Source organism: Pezoporus flaviventris, unplaced genomic scaffold (genome assembly GCF_033815535.1).
Source record: "Pezoporus flaviventris isolate CSIRO_AGI_PZ_B2104156 unplaced genomic scaffold, CSIRO_AGI_Pfla_v1 ptg000355l, whole genome shotgun sequence".
NCBI lineage: Eukaryota > Metazoa > Chordata > Aves > Psittaciformes > Psittacidae > Pezoporus > Pezoporus flaviventris.
The window spans coordinates 67,383-84,575 of record NW_026892902.1 but is presented as its reverse complement, the minus strand read 5'-3'; the positions used below and the strand labels follow the sequence as shown (position 1 = coordinate 84,575).

General features: G+C 65.6%; 2 protein-coding genes across 2 annotated transcripts; one reads left to right on the top strand and one right to left on the bottom strand.

Moving 5' to 3' along the window:
* Positions 1 to 3,492: 3,492 nt before the first annotated feature.
* AMIGO1 (adhesion molecule with Ig like domain 1) lies at positions 3,493 to 5,053 on the top strand. Its single transcript, XM_061443413.1, is given in 2 exon segments — positions 3,493 to 4,204; positions 4,207 to 5,053. Coding segments are annotated over 2 exon segments (1,482 nt in total). The 3' UTR covers positions 4,977 to 5,053.
* Positions 5,054 to 6,236: 1,183 nt separating this feature from the next.
* On the bottom strand, positions 6,237 to 16,824 carry ATXN7L2 (ataxin 7 like 2). Its single transcript, XM_061443411.1, is given in 14 exon segments — positions 6,237 to 6,251; positions 7,821 to 7,894; positions 7,897 to 8,031; positions 8,034 to 8,427; positions 8,430 to 8,526; positions 9,438 to 9,559; positions 10,792 to 10,969; positions 11,061 to 11,296; positions 11,409 to 11,491; positions 12,351 to 12,649; positions 12,735 to 12,897; positions 13,536 to 13,640; positions 13,733 to 13,807; positions 16,681 to 16,824. Coding segments are annotated over 14 exon segments (2,073 nt in total). The 5' UTR covers positions 16,778 to 16,824.
* Positions 16,825 to 17,193: the final 369 nt, after the last annotated feature.

Sequence of the window (17,193 nt, the reverse complement as noted above, 5' to 3'; positions counted from 1 at the left end):
CAGCCCCCGGGCATCGCCCCGGTGGGGGGGCTCGGCCGCGGCACTTACCGTGGGGGGATGCACGGGGCCGAGGGCGGGGGGGGGGGGGGGGGGTGCCCGGTTCGTGCGGGAGGGGCTCGGTTGTGCGGGGGGGGGGCCCCCGTCGGTGCGGGGATGCTCGGGGCCGGGCCGGAGCCGCTGCGGCGAGGGATGCTCTGCACCGCGGCTGCTGGGTCCTAGCGCCTCCCGCCAGCGCCGCGGTACCCCCGGCACAGCGTCCCCCCCATACGGGTGCGCTGTTGGGGGGAAACCCCAGGGATATGAGGGAAGGGGCTGTCCTAGGCCGGCTGGAACCCGGCTTATTCCCAGTGGGATAGGGGTGGAGGGTGGGCTTTGTCCCGTGCCCTGTGTCGCTTCAGGCCTCAGTTTCCCCATTCGCCCCATAAAGAGGCTGTGGGGGGCACTGGAAGGGGGGTGCTGGACTCGGAAGCTATGGGGTGGGGGCAAAGCGGAGGTTTGTGGTGATGGGAGGGCAGGGTGAAGGCACCCTGGGATGGGAATGGGTGGGAGCAGGAGGCAGATCCGCAGTGGGGGGCACAGAGTGGGGCTGTGGTGGGTGCAGGGGGATGCTCAGGGCTTGGGGGGGGGGGGGGGGGCTCAGAGAGGCCGCAGGACCCCCAAGCTCTGCCCATCCCCAACCCAGTGCTCCCTTCCTTGCTCCCAATTCCACAATGGGGCGACTGGGATGGGGGCAGTTCCCCACCATCACCACGCTCCGTGCCTCAGCTTCCCCAGGGCACAGCCGTTCCCTTCCAATGGGGATCCCCATCTCCCCCAAGGATGGGCATCCCCTCAAATCCCTATGGAGGCTGCGAGCTTCCTCCCGGCATCACCCTGGTCCCTGTCCCACGGGTGCTGGGAACCCGAACCCGGATTAGAAACCGGGGATGAACCGGATCGGGGGCACGGAGGGAGCCGGGAGCGGTGGTACCCAGCGGGGTACCCAACCCGCCCCATGGAGCAGCCGGAGCTGAGCGTGGGATTGATCCTGCCCCATGGAGGGGGCAGGGAGAGCCCCCAGTGCTGATGACTCGTGTGGGCATCTGAATCCATGAGGATACCACACCCTGGGTGCCCCCATCCTGAGTGATTCCCATCCTGGGTGCCCCCACCCCGAGCTCATACCCCATTGTTCCTCATCCCCCTTTTGGATGCAGGCAGGGGTTTGGCCGCGCTGACCCCCAGTCTTCGAGGGTGCCTCACAGTGGGGAGGTGTGGAGCCACCCCCCCGCACCCCATGGACCAGGAGGGTCCCAGCCACGAGGAGCATCAACAGAAGCATCCTGCCCCCCCCCCCGGGGTGCTGCCTTGGCTTATGGTGCCCTGGCACACCGACACCCAAGCACCCCAGCGTCCTGGCACCCTAGCCCCCTGCACCCTACTATCACAGCACACTACATACCAGCAGCCCAGCGCACTAATAGCCCAACACCCCACAGCACCCATACCCAGCCCTATGGGACGCCCATAACCCAGTACCAAAGCACCCAGCGCATCTGACAGCGCATTCCAGGCCCACAGAATAAGCATGTTTGCACATGTGCATGTGTGCACATACATGTGTCTTGTGTGTGTGTGTGGCTGACTGACACACCCCCCCCCCCGCGCACACATCTGGCAGGCACATCCATGCGCATGTACACGCGTGTAAACACGTGTGTGTTACCAGGGGTGCACCCATGTGTACGTGTGTGCGCACGTGTCTCTAGCACGTGTATGCGCGTGTGTTCGCACGCCTGCATGCGTGTGCGTGACGACACGCGTGTTGCACACCCATCCCTGTGGGGACACGGGGGACACCGGCGGGTGCTGCGCAGGGATTAGCACCGGATTAAACGGAGAAACCGAGGACGAGCAAAGGACACAATTCCCGGCAGCTGGAAACGGGGTGGGACAACGGCACCGGGGACACGCACACAGGGTGTGAGGGGCACCCTGGGGATGCGCTGCTCCCCCGGTCACCCTTTAACTACTGTGTGTGTGCCCCCCCTCCACCCCCAAGCCAAAAGAGCTGCATCATCCCCGGCTCCGGTCCCTCCGACCTTGGCCCCAAACCGGCACCGAGGGCTCCCGGCTAAAGGCAGACCAGAGGCAGCGATGGGTGCAAGGGGGGGGGGGGGGGGGGGGGGGGGCAGCACCCAGGGGTGCCCTCCCGGGTGGGTCGGTGCCAGCACACTGGGGATTTGGGATGAGGATGAGGATGGTGTGGGGATAGAGTTGGAGATGGGGATGGGAGGGTGTGGGATGAGGATGAAGATGGGGACAGGGATGGGGATGGAGTGGGGTGGGGATGGATTGGTGGAGATGAGGATTAAGATGGGGATGGGATGGGGATGACACAGAAGCGAGATGAGGATGGAGATGGGGTGGGAGTAGAGGACACGGATGAGGATGAGGTTGACGTGACATGGGATGGGATTAGGATAAAGTTGAGGCTGTAATGGGGATGAGATAAAATGGGATGGAGATGGGGAATGAGGATGGGGATGAGGATGTGGTGGGGATGCGATGGGGATAAGGATGAAGAGATGGGGACAGGGATGGAAATGGGATGGGATTGGGAAGGGGATGGGGGGGGTCGGCTCCTCCAGGGTCTCTCCCGGCCCACCGGGGGTTAACCGGGCTCCGCCGCCATTGGTGGGGGGCGCTGCCGCGGCAGCCAATGGGGACGGGCCGTACCCGCGGTGCGCCGCGGCGGGGCCGCCCTCAGACCCTATCCCGGAGCCCCGGGTGCGCGCTGCAGGCGGCGCCGGGCGACTCGGCCCCGCTCGGCCTCGGTTCGGCTCCGTTCGGCTGCGATCGGCCCGGTTCGGCTTCGCTCGGCTCCCACCGGCCTCGCTCGGACCGTTCGCCTCGCCTCGTATCGCCTCGGCCCGGCCCGGCCCGGCCTGCTTCGGCGCGGCCCTGCTCGGCTCGGTTCGGCCCCGCTCGGCTCGGTTCGGCCTCGCTCGGCTCGGTTCGGCCCCGCTTCTCCAGTACCGGTACCAGGCCCCGGTAACGCCGGTGGGGGGGGTGACCGTGAGCATCCTCCCGAGGGCACCGTCCGCTGCAGCGCCGGCACCGGGGGGGGAACGGAACCGGGGAGGGCGGGGCCAGAGGGGACCGGGGGTGGGGGGGGGCACAGAGTGACACGGGGTGGCCAAAGCCACCGGCACCGGGCGAGCAGCAGGACCGGTAACGCCATGACACCGGGTGACAGCGACAGCCCACGCGGTGACACCGGGTGACCGAAGCCACCACCCCATAGCCCGTGCTGTGACACCGGGTGACAAAGCCACTTTGCACGGTGACACCGGGTGACCGAAGCCACCCCATAGCCCATGCAGTGACACCGGGTGACCGAAGGCACCACCCCATAGCCCATGCAGTGACACCGGGTGAGCAGCAGGCCCGGCGCACACCGTGACAGCGGGTGACCGCATCCACCCCGTGCAAACGCACCCGGTGCCAGCGATGCCGCATCCTCACCGTGACCCCATGGCGGGTACCGGCGCCCCGGGGCTCCTCCTGTGCGTGGCTCTGGTGGCGGCGGTGGCACCGCGGGGCACGTGGTGCGGGAGCTGCCCCCCGCGCTGCATCTGCGCCTCCAACATCCTGAGCTGCTCGCAGGCGGTGCTGAGCGCGGTGCGGCGCCGCTGCCGCGCTTCACGCGTGCTGGACCTGAGCCACAACAACGTGAGCCGGCTGCGCGCCGACTGGGCCCCGGGGCGCCTGGCGCACCTCCACGCGCTGCTGCTCAGCCACAACGGGCTCTCCTTCGTGTCCACCGAAGCCTTCACCCACGTCCCTCACCTCCGCCACTTGGACCTGTCCTCCAACCGCCTGCGCGCGCTGGAGGAGAACCTCTTCAGCGACCTCGCCGAGCTCGAGGTGCTGCTCCTCTACAACAACGAGATCTCCACCGTGGACCGCACCGCCTTCGAGAACCTCAACCGCCTGCGCAAGCTCTACCTGGGCCAGAACCGCATCGCCCGCTTCCCGCTGGAGCTGCTGCGTGACGGCAGCCGCCTGCCCCAGCTCGCCCTGCTCGACCTCTCGGCCAACCGCCTCCGCCACGTGCCCGTGGGCGAGCTGCAGGCGCTGCCCGCCTGGCTCCGCGACCGCCTCTACCTGCACGGCAACCCCTTGGCCTGCGACTGCGCCCTCTTCCAGCTCATGGCCCGCGGCGCCGCCGCCGCCTCAGCGCCGTCGTGGACTTCCAAGAGGAGCTGCGCTGCGCGTTGCCGTCGGTCCCGGTACCCGTGGGCATCCTGGCGTTGGCCGGCCGGGCGCCGCTCAACTGCAGCGAGGCGCGGGAGGCGGTGCTGGAAGCGCACGTCGGGGACACGGTGACGCTGAGCTGCGACACGCGGGTGCGCGGGGCCCGCAGCCGGCACTGGGTGACGCCGGCGGGGGAACGGGTGCTGCAGGATGGGGGCAACGGGAGCGCGGCGCTGCTGGCCAACGGCAGCCTGCAGGTGCGGGCGTTGCGGGCCGAGGACGCGGGGACGTACGCGTGTTGGGTGGCGGGGCCGGTGCTCAACGAGACGCTCTACGTGGAGCTGCTGGTGCACAACTTCACCCTGCACGGGCCCCACGACACCCTCAACACCGCCTACACCACGCTCGTGGGCTGCATCCTCAGCGTGGTGCTGGTGCTCATCTACCTGTACCTCACGCCGTGCCGCTGCTGCTGCTGCCGCGGCGGCACCGACAAGGCCCCCCCGCCCCGCGACGACAGCATCAACTCCTCGGTGCTCAGCGCTACCCCCAACCACGCCGCCGGCGAGCCCGCGAGGTCCCGCTCCGCATCCGGGGCCAGCGTGGGGCAGAACGGGAGGTTCAAAGCCGGGGGGACGCCGCAGGTGCCCCCCCGCCACGGCGCCAGGGCGCAGAGGAAGGTGTCGGATCCGGACTCGGTCAGCTCCGTCTTCTCCGACACCCCCATTGTGGTGTAGAAAGAGGGGGGGGGGGCACCCCATGTCCAGCCCCCTCCCACCCCCCTCCCATTCAATGGATGCGCTGCGGGCAAAGAGGGGGGGACAAGACAAGACCCCCATTGCCATCGCCCTCCCCGGCCTCCTTGGGACCATAAGGGACAATGGGGGGGGGGGGGGGGCTCTGTGGGGACACCGGGGTGGCATCAGCACCCATCTGCATGTGCATTGCAAAGCATGAGCCCCCACCCCCCCCACCCCAGCCAGCTCTAGGGGGGGGGAACATGAGGGGCACATCACCCCCAACACCTCCCCCCCCCCATGCAACCCACAGCCACAAGCAGAGCCCCCCACTGCAGAGGGGGGGACCCCAGCATCCCAAGTGGGGGCATCCCGCGCACCCCCCAGCCTGTGCCCCCCCCCCTTCCCCCATGTCACTCCCCCCAATGCCTTGGCCACAATAAATGTGTTTCCCACCGTGTCTGGGTCACCTGTGGATTGAGGGGGGACAAATTGGGGTCCCAGTGCTTGGGGGGAACAGTGGGACCCCCCCAGGGTGTGGGGTCAGGATGAGTCCTGCTGACACCCTGGTCCCTGTCTGGGGTGTATGGAGGAGGAGGGGGGGGTCACCCCAGTGAGCACCCCCCATTGACCTCCTCCCAGTACTGCACTGACCCCCCCCGAGCATCCCATTGCTGCCACTGCCCCCAGTGACCACCCCCCCCCAGCAGCCCATTGACCCCCACTGCCCCATAGGGTCCCCATGATGGGGGGACCCCCATCCCCATCGGGGAACCCGGCCCCTTCCCCTTTAACCCATGGACACCCCTGTCCCTGCAGACACCGCATCCCCGCCCCACAGCATCACCAGGGACCCCTATCCTCGCTCTGCCCTCACCAACACCCCCCCATTCCCCAACCCCACACAGTGACCCCCAGGACACCCCCTTCCCCCCATACTTCTCAGCTTCTCTTTTTTTTCTTTCTTTTTCTTTCTTTTTCTAAAAAAGAAACAAAAAACAGCAATAATCATTCTTATAAATAGAGTGGCCATTGGTGGCCATTGGTGGCCTTTGGTGGCCATCGGTGGCAGTCCCATGCCAGGCCCCCCCCCGCGCTCGGGGGCCGGTTTTAGCAGCAAGAGAACAGAACTGAGTCTTGAGGTATTTGGCTGAGGTCGGTGTTTCCCTGGGGGGGGGAATGTTGGGGTCTTCCCCCCCCCCCCCTTTCAATTCCATCGGCGCCCGGTGCAGGATGTGGGGTGGCCCCGGTGGCCTCCTGTTAATGGGCTTTGGACTGCGGAGAAGAGAGGGGTTGGGTGAGCCCTGGCCATGGGGAGACCCCGGCCCATGGTGTCCCCATGGTGGTTATGGGGTCCCCAAAGGGAGCCTCGGCCACCATGGAGGAGCGTGGTGCCCCCCCCCCCCCCGCAAAGGTCTCCATCCCATCCACAGGCAGGGTGAGGGGGACCCACAGCATCCAGCACCCAGGAGCAGGATGTCCCCATGGTGGGACACGGGGTCCCCCACCGCATCTCCCAACAGGGACCAAAGTGTCTCATGGGGTCCCCCACTAAGGACAGGTCTCCATGGTGACCCCAGGGGGTCCCTCAGCATCCCCAAGCCGAGGCCAGAGGGTCCCCATGGGATGTGTCCCATCTCGTCCGCCCCCCAGGACCAGGGTGCCCCAGCAGCCCCCAGACCTAGGAGAAGATGGGTCCCCTGTGGGTGCTGGTGGTCCTGGGACCCCATTTCCCCTGACAGTCCCCAGCATCACCCCAAACACCCGGTTCCCCTGCCCCCCATCCCAACAGAGACGCCCCCATTTCAATAGAGTCCCCCCTATCCCAACAGAGACCTCCCCCCCATCTAACAGGGACCCTCTCATGTCCATAGAGGCCCCATGTACCCCAACAGGGTCCCCCCATCCCAACAGGCCCCCACATCTCTATAGGGACCCCCCCTATCCCAACAGGGACCTCCCCGCATCCCAATATGGACCCCCCATCTCAACAGAGTCCCCCCTATCCCAACAGAGCACTCCCCCCATCTAACAGGGACCCCCCCTCTCCATAGTGGCCCCTGTACCCCAACAGGGTCCCCTTATCTCTATACGGACCCCCCATCCCAACACGGCCCCCATCTCAAATACAGACCCCTTTATCTCTATAGGACCCCCCCCATTCCAACAGCCCCCCCCCCCATTTCAACAGGGCCCCCTTATTTCTATAGGGACCCCCCATCCCAACGGGCCCCCCCATCTCAACAGGGCCCTCCATCCCAACAGGGTGCCCTTATCTCTATAGGGTTCCCCCCCATCCCAACAGGGCCGCCCCATCCCAACATGGCCCCCTTATCTCTATAGGGAGCCCCCATGCCAACAGGGCCCCCTTATCTCTATAGGGAGCCCCCATGCCAACAGGGCCCCCTTATCTCTATAGGGAGCCCCCAATCCCAACAGGTGCCCCCCACCCCAACAGGGCCCCCTTATCTCTATAGGGACCCCCCCATGCCAACATGGCCCCCTTATCTCTATAGGGAGCCCCCAATCCCAACAGGGCCCCCTTATCTCTATAGGGAGCCCCCATGCCAACAGGGCCCCCTTATCTCTATAGGGAGCCCCCAATCCCAACAGGTGCCCCCCACCCCAACAGGGCCCCCTTATCTCTATAGGGACCCCCCATCCCAACAGGCCCCCCCCATCTCAACATGGCCCCCTTATCTCTATAGGGACCCCCCATGCCAACATGGCCCCCTTTATCTCTATAGGGAGCCCCCAATCCCAACAGGTGCCCCCCACCCCACCAGGGCTCCTTTATCTCTATAGGGACCCCCCCATCTCAATAGAGCCCCCCCCCCGCCCCACCTTCAGGCCGCTCCGCTTCTCCTCGAAGCCCGGGGGGGTCCCCATCTTCTTCCTACGGACGGCCCCCCCCGGGCCGGGCTGGGGCGGGGGGGTGGCGGCGTGGCGGGCCTGGCTCTCACCCCCCTGCAGTAGGTGGCCGCGTTCTTCCTCTTCTTCACCTCCTCCTCGGCGATGCAGCGGGGGGGGGGCGGCGTGGGGGGGCCCGGGGGGTCGGGTCCAGCCGCTTGGCCCGGGCCGTGCCGTTGAGGACAGGGATGGAGGCGGCTCCTTTCGTCTTGCCGGGGGGGGCCGAGCTTTGCGCTTTGCTTTTGAGCCCGTCCCCCCCCCCCGAGCAGGTCCGTTTGTAAGGGGGACCCCCGGCGTTTAGGGGGGGTTTCCATTTGCGGGGCTCCGCGTCGCGGCATTCCCGAGCTCGGGAAGCGATCCCGGCCCTGCCGGCCGGCAGCTGGCTGAAGGAGGGCGAGGGGGTGTTGGCGGGCAGCGGGGAGGTGATGGAGCGGCTGCAGCCCCCCCCCTCGGGCTGGCTGCAGGCGGCAGCGGCGTGCGGGGACCCCCCCGGCGACAGCAGCGTGGGAGGGACGCGGGGTTGGGGGGGGACGGGCACGGGGAGGAGGTGAGGGGGGGGGGGGGGCTGCAAGGGGAAAGGGAAGGGCTGGGGGGGGCCGGGGGGAGCTGCAGGGGGGGGTCGGCGGCGGGGGGGATCTTCCTGTGGGAGGGAAGGGAGGGGTGAGGGGGGGAGCCCCCAGATGCCGGCATCGGCACCCCCCAGGTTTTGGAGGGGGGGGGGGAGTGATGGGATTCCCCCCCCCCCAATCCTCACTTGGTCCCTGATGCCCTTTTCTGCTCCAATGCAGGTGAAGGGGATGAGATGGGAGCCCCCAAAACCCTGTTCCCAGCGTTGTCCCCCCCATTCCACATGGGGAGGGGTGAGATGGGAGCCCCCAGATCCCTGCTCCCAGCGTTGTCCCCCCCCTATTCCACATGGAGAGGGGTGAGATGGGAGCCCCCAAAACCCTGTTCCCAGCGTTGTCCCCCCCCTATTCCACATGGAGAGGGGTGAGATGGGAGCCCCCAAAACCCTGTTCCCAGCGTTGTCCCCCCCATTCCACATGGGGAGGGGTGAGATGGGAGCCCCCCAAATCCCTGCTCCCAGCATTGTCCCCCCCATTCCACATGGGGAGGGGTGAGATGGGAGCCCCCCAGATCCCTGCTCCCAGCGTTGTCCCCCCCCTATTCCACACGGGGAGGGGTGAGATGGGAGCCCCCCAGATCTCTGCTCCAGCCCCTGACCCCTCAATCCCGAAAGGGAAAGGGGCAATACGGGAACCCCCAAACCCCTGCTCCCAGCGTTGTCCCCCCCATTCCACATGGGGAGGGGTGAGATGGGAGCCCCCCCAAATCCCTGCTCCCAGGGTTGTCCCCCCTATTCCAGATGGGGAGGGGTGAGATGGGAGCCCCCCTAAATCCCTGCTCCCAGGGTTGTCCCCCCTATTCCAGAGGGGGAGGGGAACCCCCCACATCCCTGCTCCCATCATTACCCCCACATCCCTTCCTATTTCAGATGGGGAGGGGTGAGATGGGACCCCCACATCCCTGCTCCCATCCTTGCCCCCCCACCTCCACATGTGGGAGCTGAGGTGCCGCTCCAGCATGGAGCCCAGCGCCGCGCAGAACCGGTCCAGCCGCCGGTTGAACACGTAACAGCCAGGGCTCACCAAGCGGCTCCCGAAGGTGCAGAACTGGGGGGGGGAGCACATGGACACGGTCAGTGACCCCCTCAAATCCCTGCTGCTATCCATGAACACCCAAGTCAATTCCCAGTTAAACCAGATGGGGAGGGACGTGGGAGCAGATGGGGATGGAGGTGGGGACCAGCCAGGGATGATGATGGGAGCAGACAGGGATGGAGAAGGGGACCAGCTGGGGATGGAGATGGGACCAGCCAGGGATGGAGATGGGACCAGCCAGGGATGGGGATGGGGCCAGCCAAGGATGGGGATGGGACCAGCCAGGGATGGGGATGGGTACCAGCCAGGGATGGGGATGGGACCAGCCAAGGATGGAGATGGGACCAGCCAGGGATGGGGATGGGACCAGCCAGGGATGGGGATGGGGCCAGCCAAGGATGGGGATGGGACCAGCCAGGGATGGGGCCAGCCAAGGATGGGGATGGGACCAGCCAGGGATGGGGATGGGTACCAGCCAGGGATGGGGATGGGACCAGCCAAGGATGGAGATGGGACCAGCCAGGGATGGGGATGGGACCAGCCAGGGATGGGGATGGGGCTAGCCAAGGATGGGGATGGGACCAGCCAGGGATGGGGATGGGACCAGCCAAGGATGGAGACGGGACCAGCCAGGGATGGGGATGGGACCAGCCAAGGATGGAGATGGGACCAGCCAGGGATGGGGATGGGACCAGCCAGGGATGGGGATGGGGCTAGCCAAGGATGGGGATGGGACCAGCCAGGGATGGGGATGGGTACCAGCCAGGGATGGGGATGGGTACCAGCCAGGGATGGGGATGGGACCAGCCAAGGATGGAGATGGGACCAGCCAGGGATGGGGATGGGACCAGCCAGGGATGGGGATGGGACCAGCCAAGGATGGAGATGGGACCAGCCAGGGATGGGGATGGGACCAGCCAAGGATGGAGATGGGACCAGCCAAGGATGGGGATGGGACCAGCCAGGGATGGGGATGGGACCAGCCAAGGATGGAGACGGGACCAGCCAAGGATGGAGATTGGACCCCCTAAATCCCTGCTCCCATCTTTGATCCCCCCAATTCTGATAAAAGGGGTCCAGATGGGCCCACTTCAGCCCCTGACCCCCCAAATCCCCCCCAGTTCAGGCAGGAAGGGGTGAGATGGGACCACCCCAACCCCCCTCTTTGACCCCCTTTCAGCACACAGCAGCATTGGCTTAACGGGGGGGGTGTCCCCAACCCATCCCAGGGTCCCCCCACTCACCGCCTGTGGCCGCGGTGGGCGCAGGGGGGGCCGGGGGGGCTCCTCACCCCCTTCTTCTTCACTGTCCTCACTGGACACCCGGGGCCCCCCCTTTGGCACAGGGAGGGGGAACACCCCAATACCCCCATCCCCGGGGGGGGGCGCATCCTCGGGGTCACTGTCAGAGGAAAGCCGGGTCCTGTGGAGGTGGGGGGGGAAGAGATGTTTGGGGTGCCCCATATGGGGGGGGTCACCCATTACCCATCACCCCCCCCCCACCCCAGCCTCACCGGGGCAGCGGGCAATGGGGCAGCTTGGCTCGGCAGGGGACAGCGCTGGGGGGTCCGGTGAGGGGCTGCGGCAGTGAGGGGGGGTCCTGCGGCGTGGGGGGGGGCGGTTCCTTCTCGGGGGGGCTCCTGTCCTTGGGGGGGTCCCCTCGTCGGGAGCTGGCCTTTAACTCAGCCACCAGCACATCAAAGTCCTTGTCCCGGCCCTGCACCTCGCGGCGCTGGTGAACAGAGTGGATCTGCACCAGGAAACATGGGATGGGGTCAAAATGGGGGGGACACACACCCCCAAAAACACACACACATCCCCCCATGGGCAGGGTGAGGGTGTCCTTGTCCCCCCCCTGGTACCTTGCAGGTGAGCAAGCGGGTGCAGAGCTTGTTGGTGTCGGGGTTGAGCACCCCGCACTGCCGGTTCAGGTCGCACTCCTTGCCTGCGGGCAGAGGAAGGCAGCGGGTGCTGGGGGGGGCGCAGGGGGGGGCTCAGTGCTGGGGACCCCCCTCCAAGTATTCAGCCCTGGTTGAGGTTTTGGATGGTGGGGATGAGTGTGATGGGGGGGGGGGGGGCATCACTGGGATCACTGTGGGTATAGGGGATGGGGATGGGAGTAGCCAGGGATGGAGATGGGAGCAGACAGGGATGGAGATGGGGACCAGCTGGGGATGGAAATGGGACCAGCTGGGGATGGAAATGGGGAGCAGACAGGGATGGAGATGGGGAGCAGACAGGGATGGAGATGGGGAGCAGACAGGGATGGAGATGGGACCAGCCAGGGATGGAGATGGGGAGCAGACAGGGATGGAGATGGGGAGCAGACAGGGATGGAGATGGGGAGCAGCCGGGGATGAAGATTGGGACCAGCCAGGGATGGAGATGGGGAGCAGACAGGGATGGAGATGGGGACCCCCTCCCTGAAGCAAGAGGCTGGGGAGACAACAGCCCTGAATCACCCTCCATGGGATCACCTCCTGGGACCCCCTTTCAACCCCTCCCTGGGGCGAGCTGAGCCCCCCACTTTCCGCCCCCAACCTGGGTTCTGCTCATGGCATCACTCCCTGTTACCCACAGCATCGGGGGGGGGTGGATGACACAGTGGGGAGCGTTCAACCCTGGCTCATTCTTTTGCCCCCCAGAACCTGCTGCTGAACAGAGCACGGGGTGGGAGATGCCCCATTGGTACCAACCCCAGTGCTAAAACAACAGGAACCAGGATGTCCCAGCGGGACAAGGACAGCGACCTGCTGCCCGCCCACCCCTCCCATAACCAGCATGGAAAGTGATGGGGAACTCACGTGCCAGCTTCTTATGGGACCTGGGGGGTGTCTTGGTGGCACCGGGGGGGTGACTTGGTGGCTTCTCCCCTGGTGCAGGCCCATTCTCTGGTTTGCCCCCGGGGCCATCATCAGGCACCGACGAATCCCCCCCAAGCCCAACCGGCACCGGGGGTTCCTTCGGCACCGCGGCGCTGCCGGGTTTCCCTAGGGATTCCTTGGAGCCGTTGGGAATGGCCTTGGGGGGCACCTTGATCCCGTGCCCATCTGGTTTGGGGATGCTGGGGATCTTCTCCAGGTTGACCACAGGTACGAAGAGGCTGCGGAGAGGGGTTGGGGGGGGGGGGGGTCAGAGCGGTTGGGTGCCATGGAACGGGCACAGCCGCCCCTCCCGGTGCTCACCACAGGTTGTTATCCTTGTCCGGCCGCTCGGGAAGGGGCTGGGGTCTCCGGCGGGCTCCGGGATGCTTCTCCCGCAGGGCCTTGGCCGGGCCGGGGGTCCCGTTAACGGGGACGTGGCACTTGGCGGCACGGGCGTAGAGCTTGGAGAGCGGCCCATGGCGGCGTTCTGCTGGGAGAGGGTGGGATGGGAACGGGGAGAAACCGGGGCTGAGCCCACAGCTGGGGTCCCATCACTGCCATCCCCCCCCCCCTCCAGCCATTCCCATGGGATGGGGCTTGGGATGCTGCGTCCAGCTCTGGGATACAGCACCAGAGGGATGTGGAGCTGTTGGAGGGAGGCCAGAGGAAGCCATGGAGATGCTGCGAGGGCTGGAGCAGCTCTGCTCTGGAGCCAGGCTGAGAGAGCTGGGCTGGGGCAGCCTGGACAAGAGAAGGCTCCTGAAGGGGAGACCTGAGAGCAGCTCCAGTGCCTGAAGGGGCTGCAGGAAAGATGGAGAGGGGCTTGGGACAAGGGATGTAGGGACAGGCCAAGGGGAATGGCTTGAACCTGCCAGAGGGGAGACTGAGCTGAGCTCTTAGGCAGAAGCTCTTCCCTGTGAGGGTGCTGAGGCGCTGGCACAGGGTGCCCAGAGAAGCTGTGGCTGCCCCATCCCTGGCAGTGTTCAAGGCCAGGTTGGACACAGGGGCTTGGAGCAAGCTGCTCTAGTGGAAGGGGTCCCTGCCCGTGGCAGGGGTTGGAACTGGGTGAGCTTTGAGGTCCCCTCCATTCCCATTCCCAAGCCCATCCTGGGGTCCTGTGCTCACCGCAGTGCTTCTGGAAGGCCTGGGGCTTCACCACCTGGCTGCAGTGGTTGCACACCACCAGGTAGAACTCGTCGTGCGCCGGGCAGTGGCCAAAGATGCTCATATCTGTGGGCAGAGCGTGGGGCACGATTCCCAGTGCCGGGAGGAGCCGAGCCCAGCCCCGGAACACCAGGAATGCTGCCCAGGGATGAGCCTACCTTCCTTGATCAGGGTCATGGCGTCCAGCTTCTTGCTGCTGCTTTTCCCACTCTCCTCCAGCTCCAGCCCGGATCCTGATGGACACAAAACCCCATCAGCAGCGCCCGGCACAGGCTGTGACCAACTGGGTACCCAGTGCCATCCAACAGTGCTCCATTGGGTACCCAGTGCCATCCAACAGTGCTCCATTGGGTACCCAGTGCCATCCAACAGTGCTCTATTGGGTACCCAGTGCCATCCAACAGTGCTCCATTGGGTACCCAGTGCCATCCAACAGTGCTCCATTGGGTACCCAGTGTCATCCAACAGTGCTGTACTGGGTACCCAGTGCCATCCAACAGTGCTGTACTGGGTACCCAGTGCCATCCAGCTGTGCTGTACTGGGTGCCCAGTGCCATCCAACAGTGCTCTATTGGGTACCCAGTGCCATCCAGCTGTGCTGTACTGGGTGCCCAGTGCTACACTGGGTCCTCGATGCCATCCAGCTGTGCTGTACTGGGTGCCCAGTGCTACACTGGGTCCTCGATGCCATCCAGCTGTGCTGTACTGGGTGCCCAGTGCTACACTGGGTCCTCGATGCCATCCAGCTGTGCTGTACTGGGTGCCCAGTGCTACACTGGGTCCTCGATGCCATCCAGCTGTGCTGTACTGGGTGCCCAGTGCTACACTGGGTCCTCGATGCCATCCAGCTGTGCTGTACTGGGTGCCCAGTGCTACACTGGGTCCTCGATGCCATCCAGCTGTGCTGCACTGGGTGCCCAGTGCTATACTGAGTGCCCAGTCCCATTCAGCTGTGCCATAGTGGGTGCTCAGTCCTGTCCAGCCATGCTGTACTGGATACCCAGCACCATACCGGGCATCCAGTCCCATCCAGCAGTACCGGTTTGGATACCAGTGTCATCCAGCAGTGCTATACTGGGCACCCAGTCCCATTCAGCCTGTGCTGTACTGGGCACCCAATCCTGTGCCATACTGGGTACCCATTGCCATAGTGCCTGGTTCCCACCTGGTTCTCCCAGCATCCACCACCCAGTTCCCAGTGCCCTCTGCCTGCTCTGGGTTGATGGTGTCAACTGGTTCCCAGTCTGGGCTACCCAGTGCCCGGTCCGGGCTACCACAACTGGATGGGGTAACTGGCTCCCAGTAACAGGCACAGGCTTCCCAGTGACCAGACTGGGCTCCCCAGTGCAGGGCTCCCACTGCCTGGTTCTGGGTACCAGTTCCTGGCTGCCCAGTGCCCTGTTCCCAGAGCAGGGGTCCCAGTGCAGGATGCCCCATTCCCAGTGCCAGGAGTAAGAACCACGTTCCCAGTTCTTGGTGCTGGGTACCCAGTGCCTAGTGCAGGGCTCCTGGTTCCCAGGGCACAACACAGGGTTCCTGGTGCCCATTCCCAGTGTTCCTGTTGACCAGTGCCCAGTGCAGGGTTCCCAGGGCCTGGATCCCAGTGCTGGATGCCCAGTACAGGGCACCCAATACTGGGTGCCCAGCTCCCAGTGCCTGGTTCCCAGTGTCCAGCACAGGATGCCCCATTCCTGGTGTCAGGTGCCCAGTTCCCAGTTCCCAGTTCCTGCTTCCCAGTGCAGGATGCCCCATTCCTGCTGCCCAGCTCCTGGTGCCCCATCCACAATTCCCAATGCCAGGCTCTCGGGGCAGGATGCCCTGCTCCCCATGCCCTGTTCCCAGTGCCGGGTACCCAGGGCTGGGTTCCCGGTGCCCAGTGCCGGATGCCCTGATCCCAGTGACTGATACCCCACTCCCAGTGCCCTGTTCCCAGTGCCCAGTGCAGGGTTCCCAGTGCCTGGATCCTGGTGCTGGGTGCCCAATTCCCAGTGCTGCCTGCCCAGTGTCCAGCACAGGATGCCCCATTCCTAGTGCCCAGTTCCCAGCTCCCAGTTCCTGCTTCCCAGTGTGGGATGCCCCATTCCTGGTGTCAGGTGCCCAGTTCCCAGTGCCACATGCCCAGTGTCCAGCACAGGATGCCCCATTCCTGATGTCAGGTGCCCAGTTCCCAGCTCCCAGCACAGGATGCCCCATTCCTGGTGTCAGATGCCCAGTTCCCAGTTCCTGCTTCCCAGTGTGGGATGCCCCATTCCTGGTGTCAGATGCCCAGTTCCCAGTGCCTGGTTCCCAGTGCCCAGCACAGGATGCCCCATTCCTGATGTCAGGTGCCCAGTTCCCAGTTCCCAGTGCCTGGTTCCCAGTGTCCAGCACAGGATGCCCCATTCCTGATGTCAGGTTCCCAGTGCCCAGTTCCTGCTTCCCAGCGCAGGATGCCCTATTCCTGATGTCAGGTTCCCAGTGCCCAGTTCCTGCTTCCCAGCGCAGGATGCCCTATTCCTGATGTCAGGTGCCCAGTTCCCAGTGCCCAGTTCCAGCTTCCCAGCACAGGATGCCCCATTCCTGATGTCAGGTTCCCAGTGCCCAGTTCCTGCTTCCCAGCGCAGGATGCCCCATTCCTGGTGTCAGATGCCCAGTTCCCAGCTCCCAGTGCCTGGTTCCCAGTGCCCAGCGCAGGATGCCCCATTCCTGATGTCAGGTTCCCAGTGCCCAGTTCCTGCTTCCCAGCGCAGGATGCCCCATTCCTGATGTCAGGTGCCCAGTGCCCAGTTCCTGCTTCCCAGCGCAGGATGCCCCATTCCTGATGTCAGGTTCCCAGTGCCCAGTTCCAGCTTCCCAGCGCAGGATGCCCCATTCCTGCTGCCCACCTCCCGTTGCCCCATCCCCAATCCCCCCGGTGCAGGATGCTCCTCTCCCGATGCCGGGTGCCCAGTACCGGATGCTCCGCTCCCACTGCCGGAGCCCGCACTCCCACTGCCCCATTCCCGGTACCGGATGCCCCTCTGCCCGCCGGCCGCTCGGCGGCGCTACCACCGGGGGTTGGAAAGGAGTGGGGGGGGGGTGGCGGGCGGGCGGGCCCCGGTTCCCCCCCGTTCCCCCCGCCCCTCACCGTGCTCTCCGGGCGGCGCCGCGCGCTGCACCCACGCGCTCCAGCTCTGCCCCGCGAACTCGTCCAGGCCGGGCACCCTCCGCTCCGCCGCCGCCATCGCCGCCGCCGCCGCCTCCCCCCCCCCCCTCCTTCCACCGCCGCCGCCGCCGCCGCCGCCCCGTGCACCCCCGCGCATGCGCTGCGAGCCCCCGCCCGCCCCGCGGCACCACGGGCGGTGTAGTCCCGCCTTCCACCACCCCCCCCTTCCCTCCATTGCCGGTACCCCCCGATACCGGCACCGGTATGGGTATGGTATGGGTATGGTATGGGTATGGGTATGGGTATGGGTATGGGTATGGTATGGGTATGGGTATGGGTATGGTATGGGTATGGGTATGGGTATGGTATGGGTATGGTATGGGTATGGGTATGGGTATGGGTATGGTATGGGTATGGGTATGGGTATGGGTATGGGTATGGGTATGGTATGGGTATGGTATGGGTATGGGTATGGTATGGGTATGGGTATGGGTA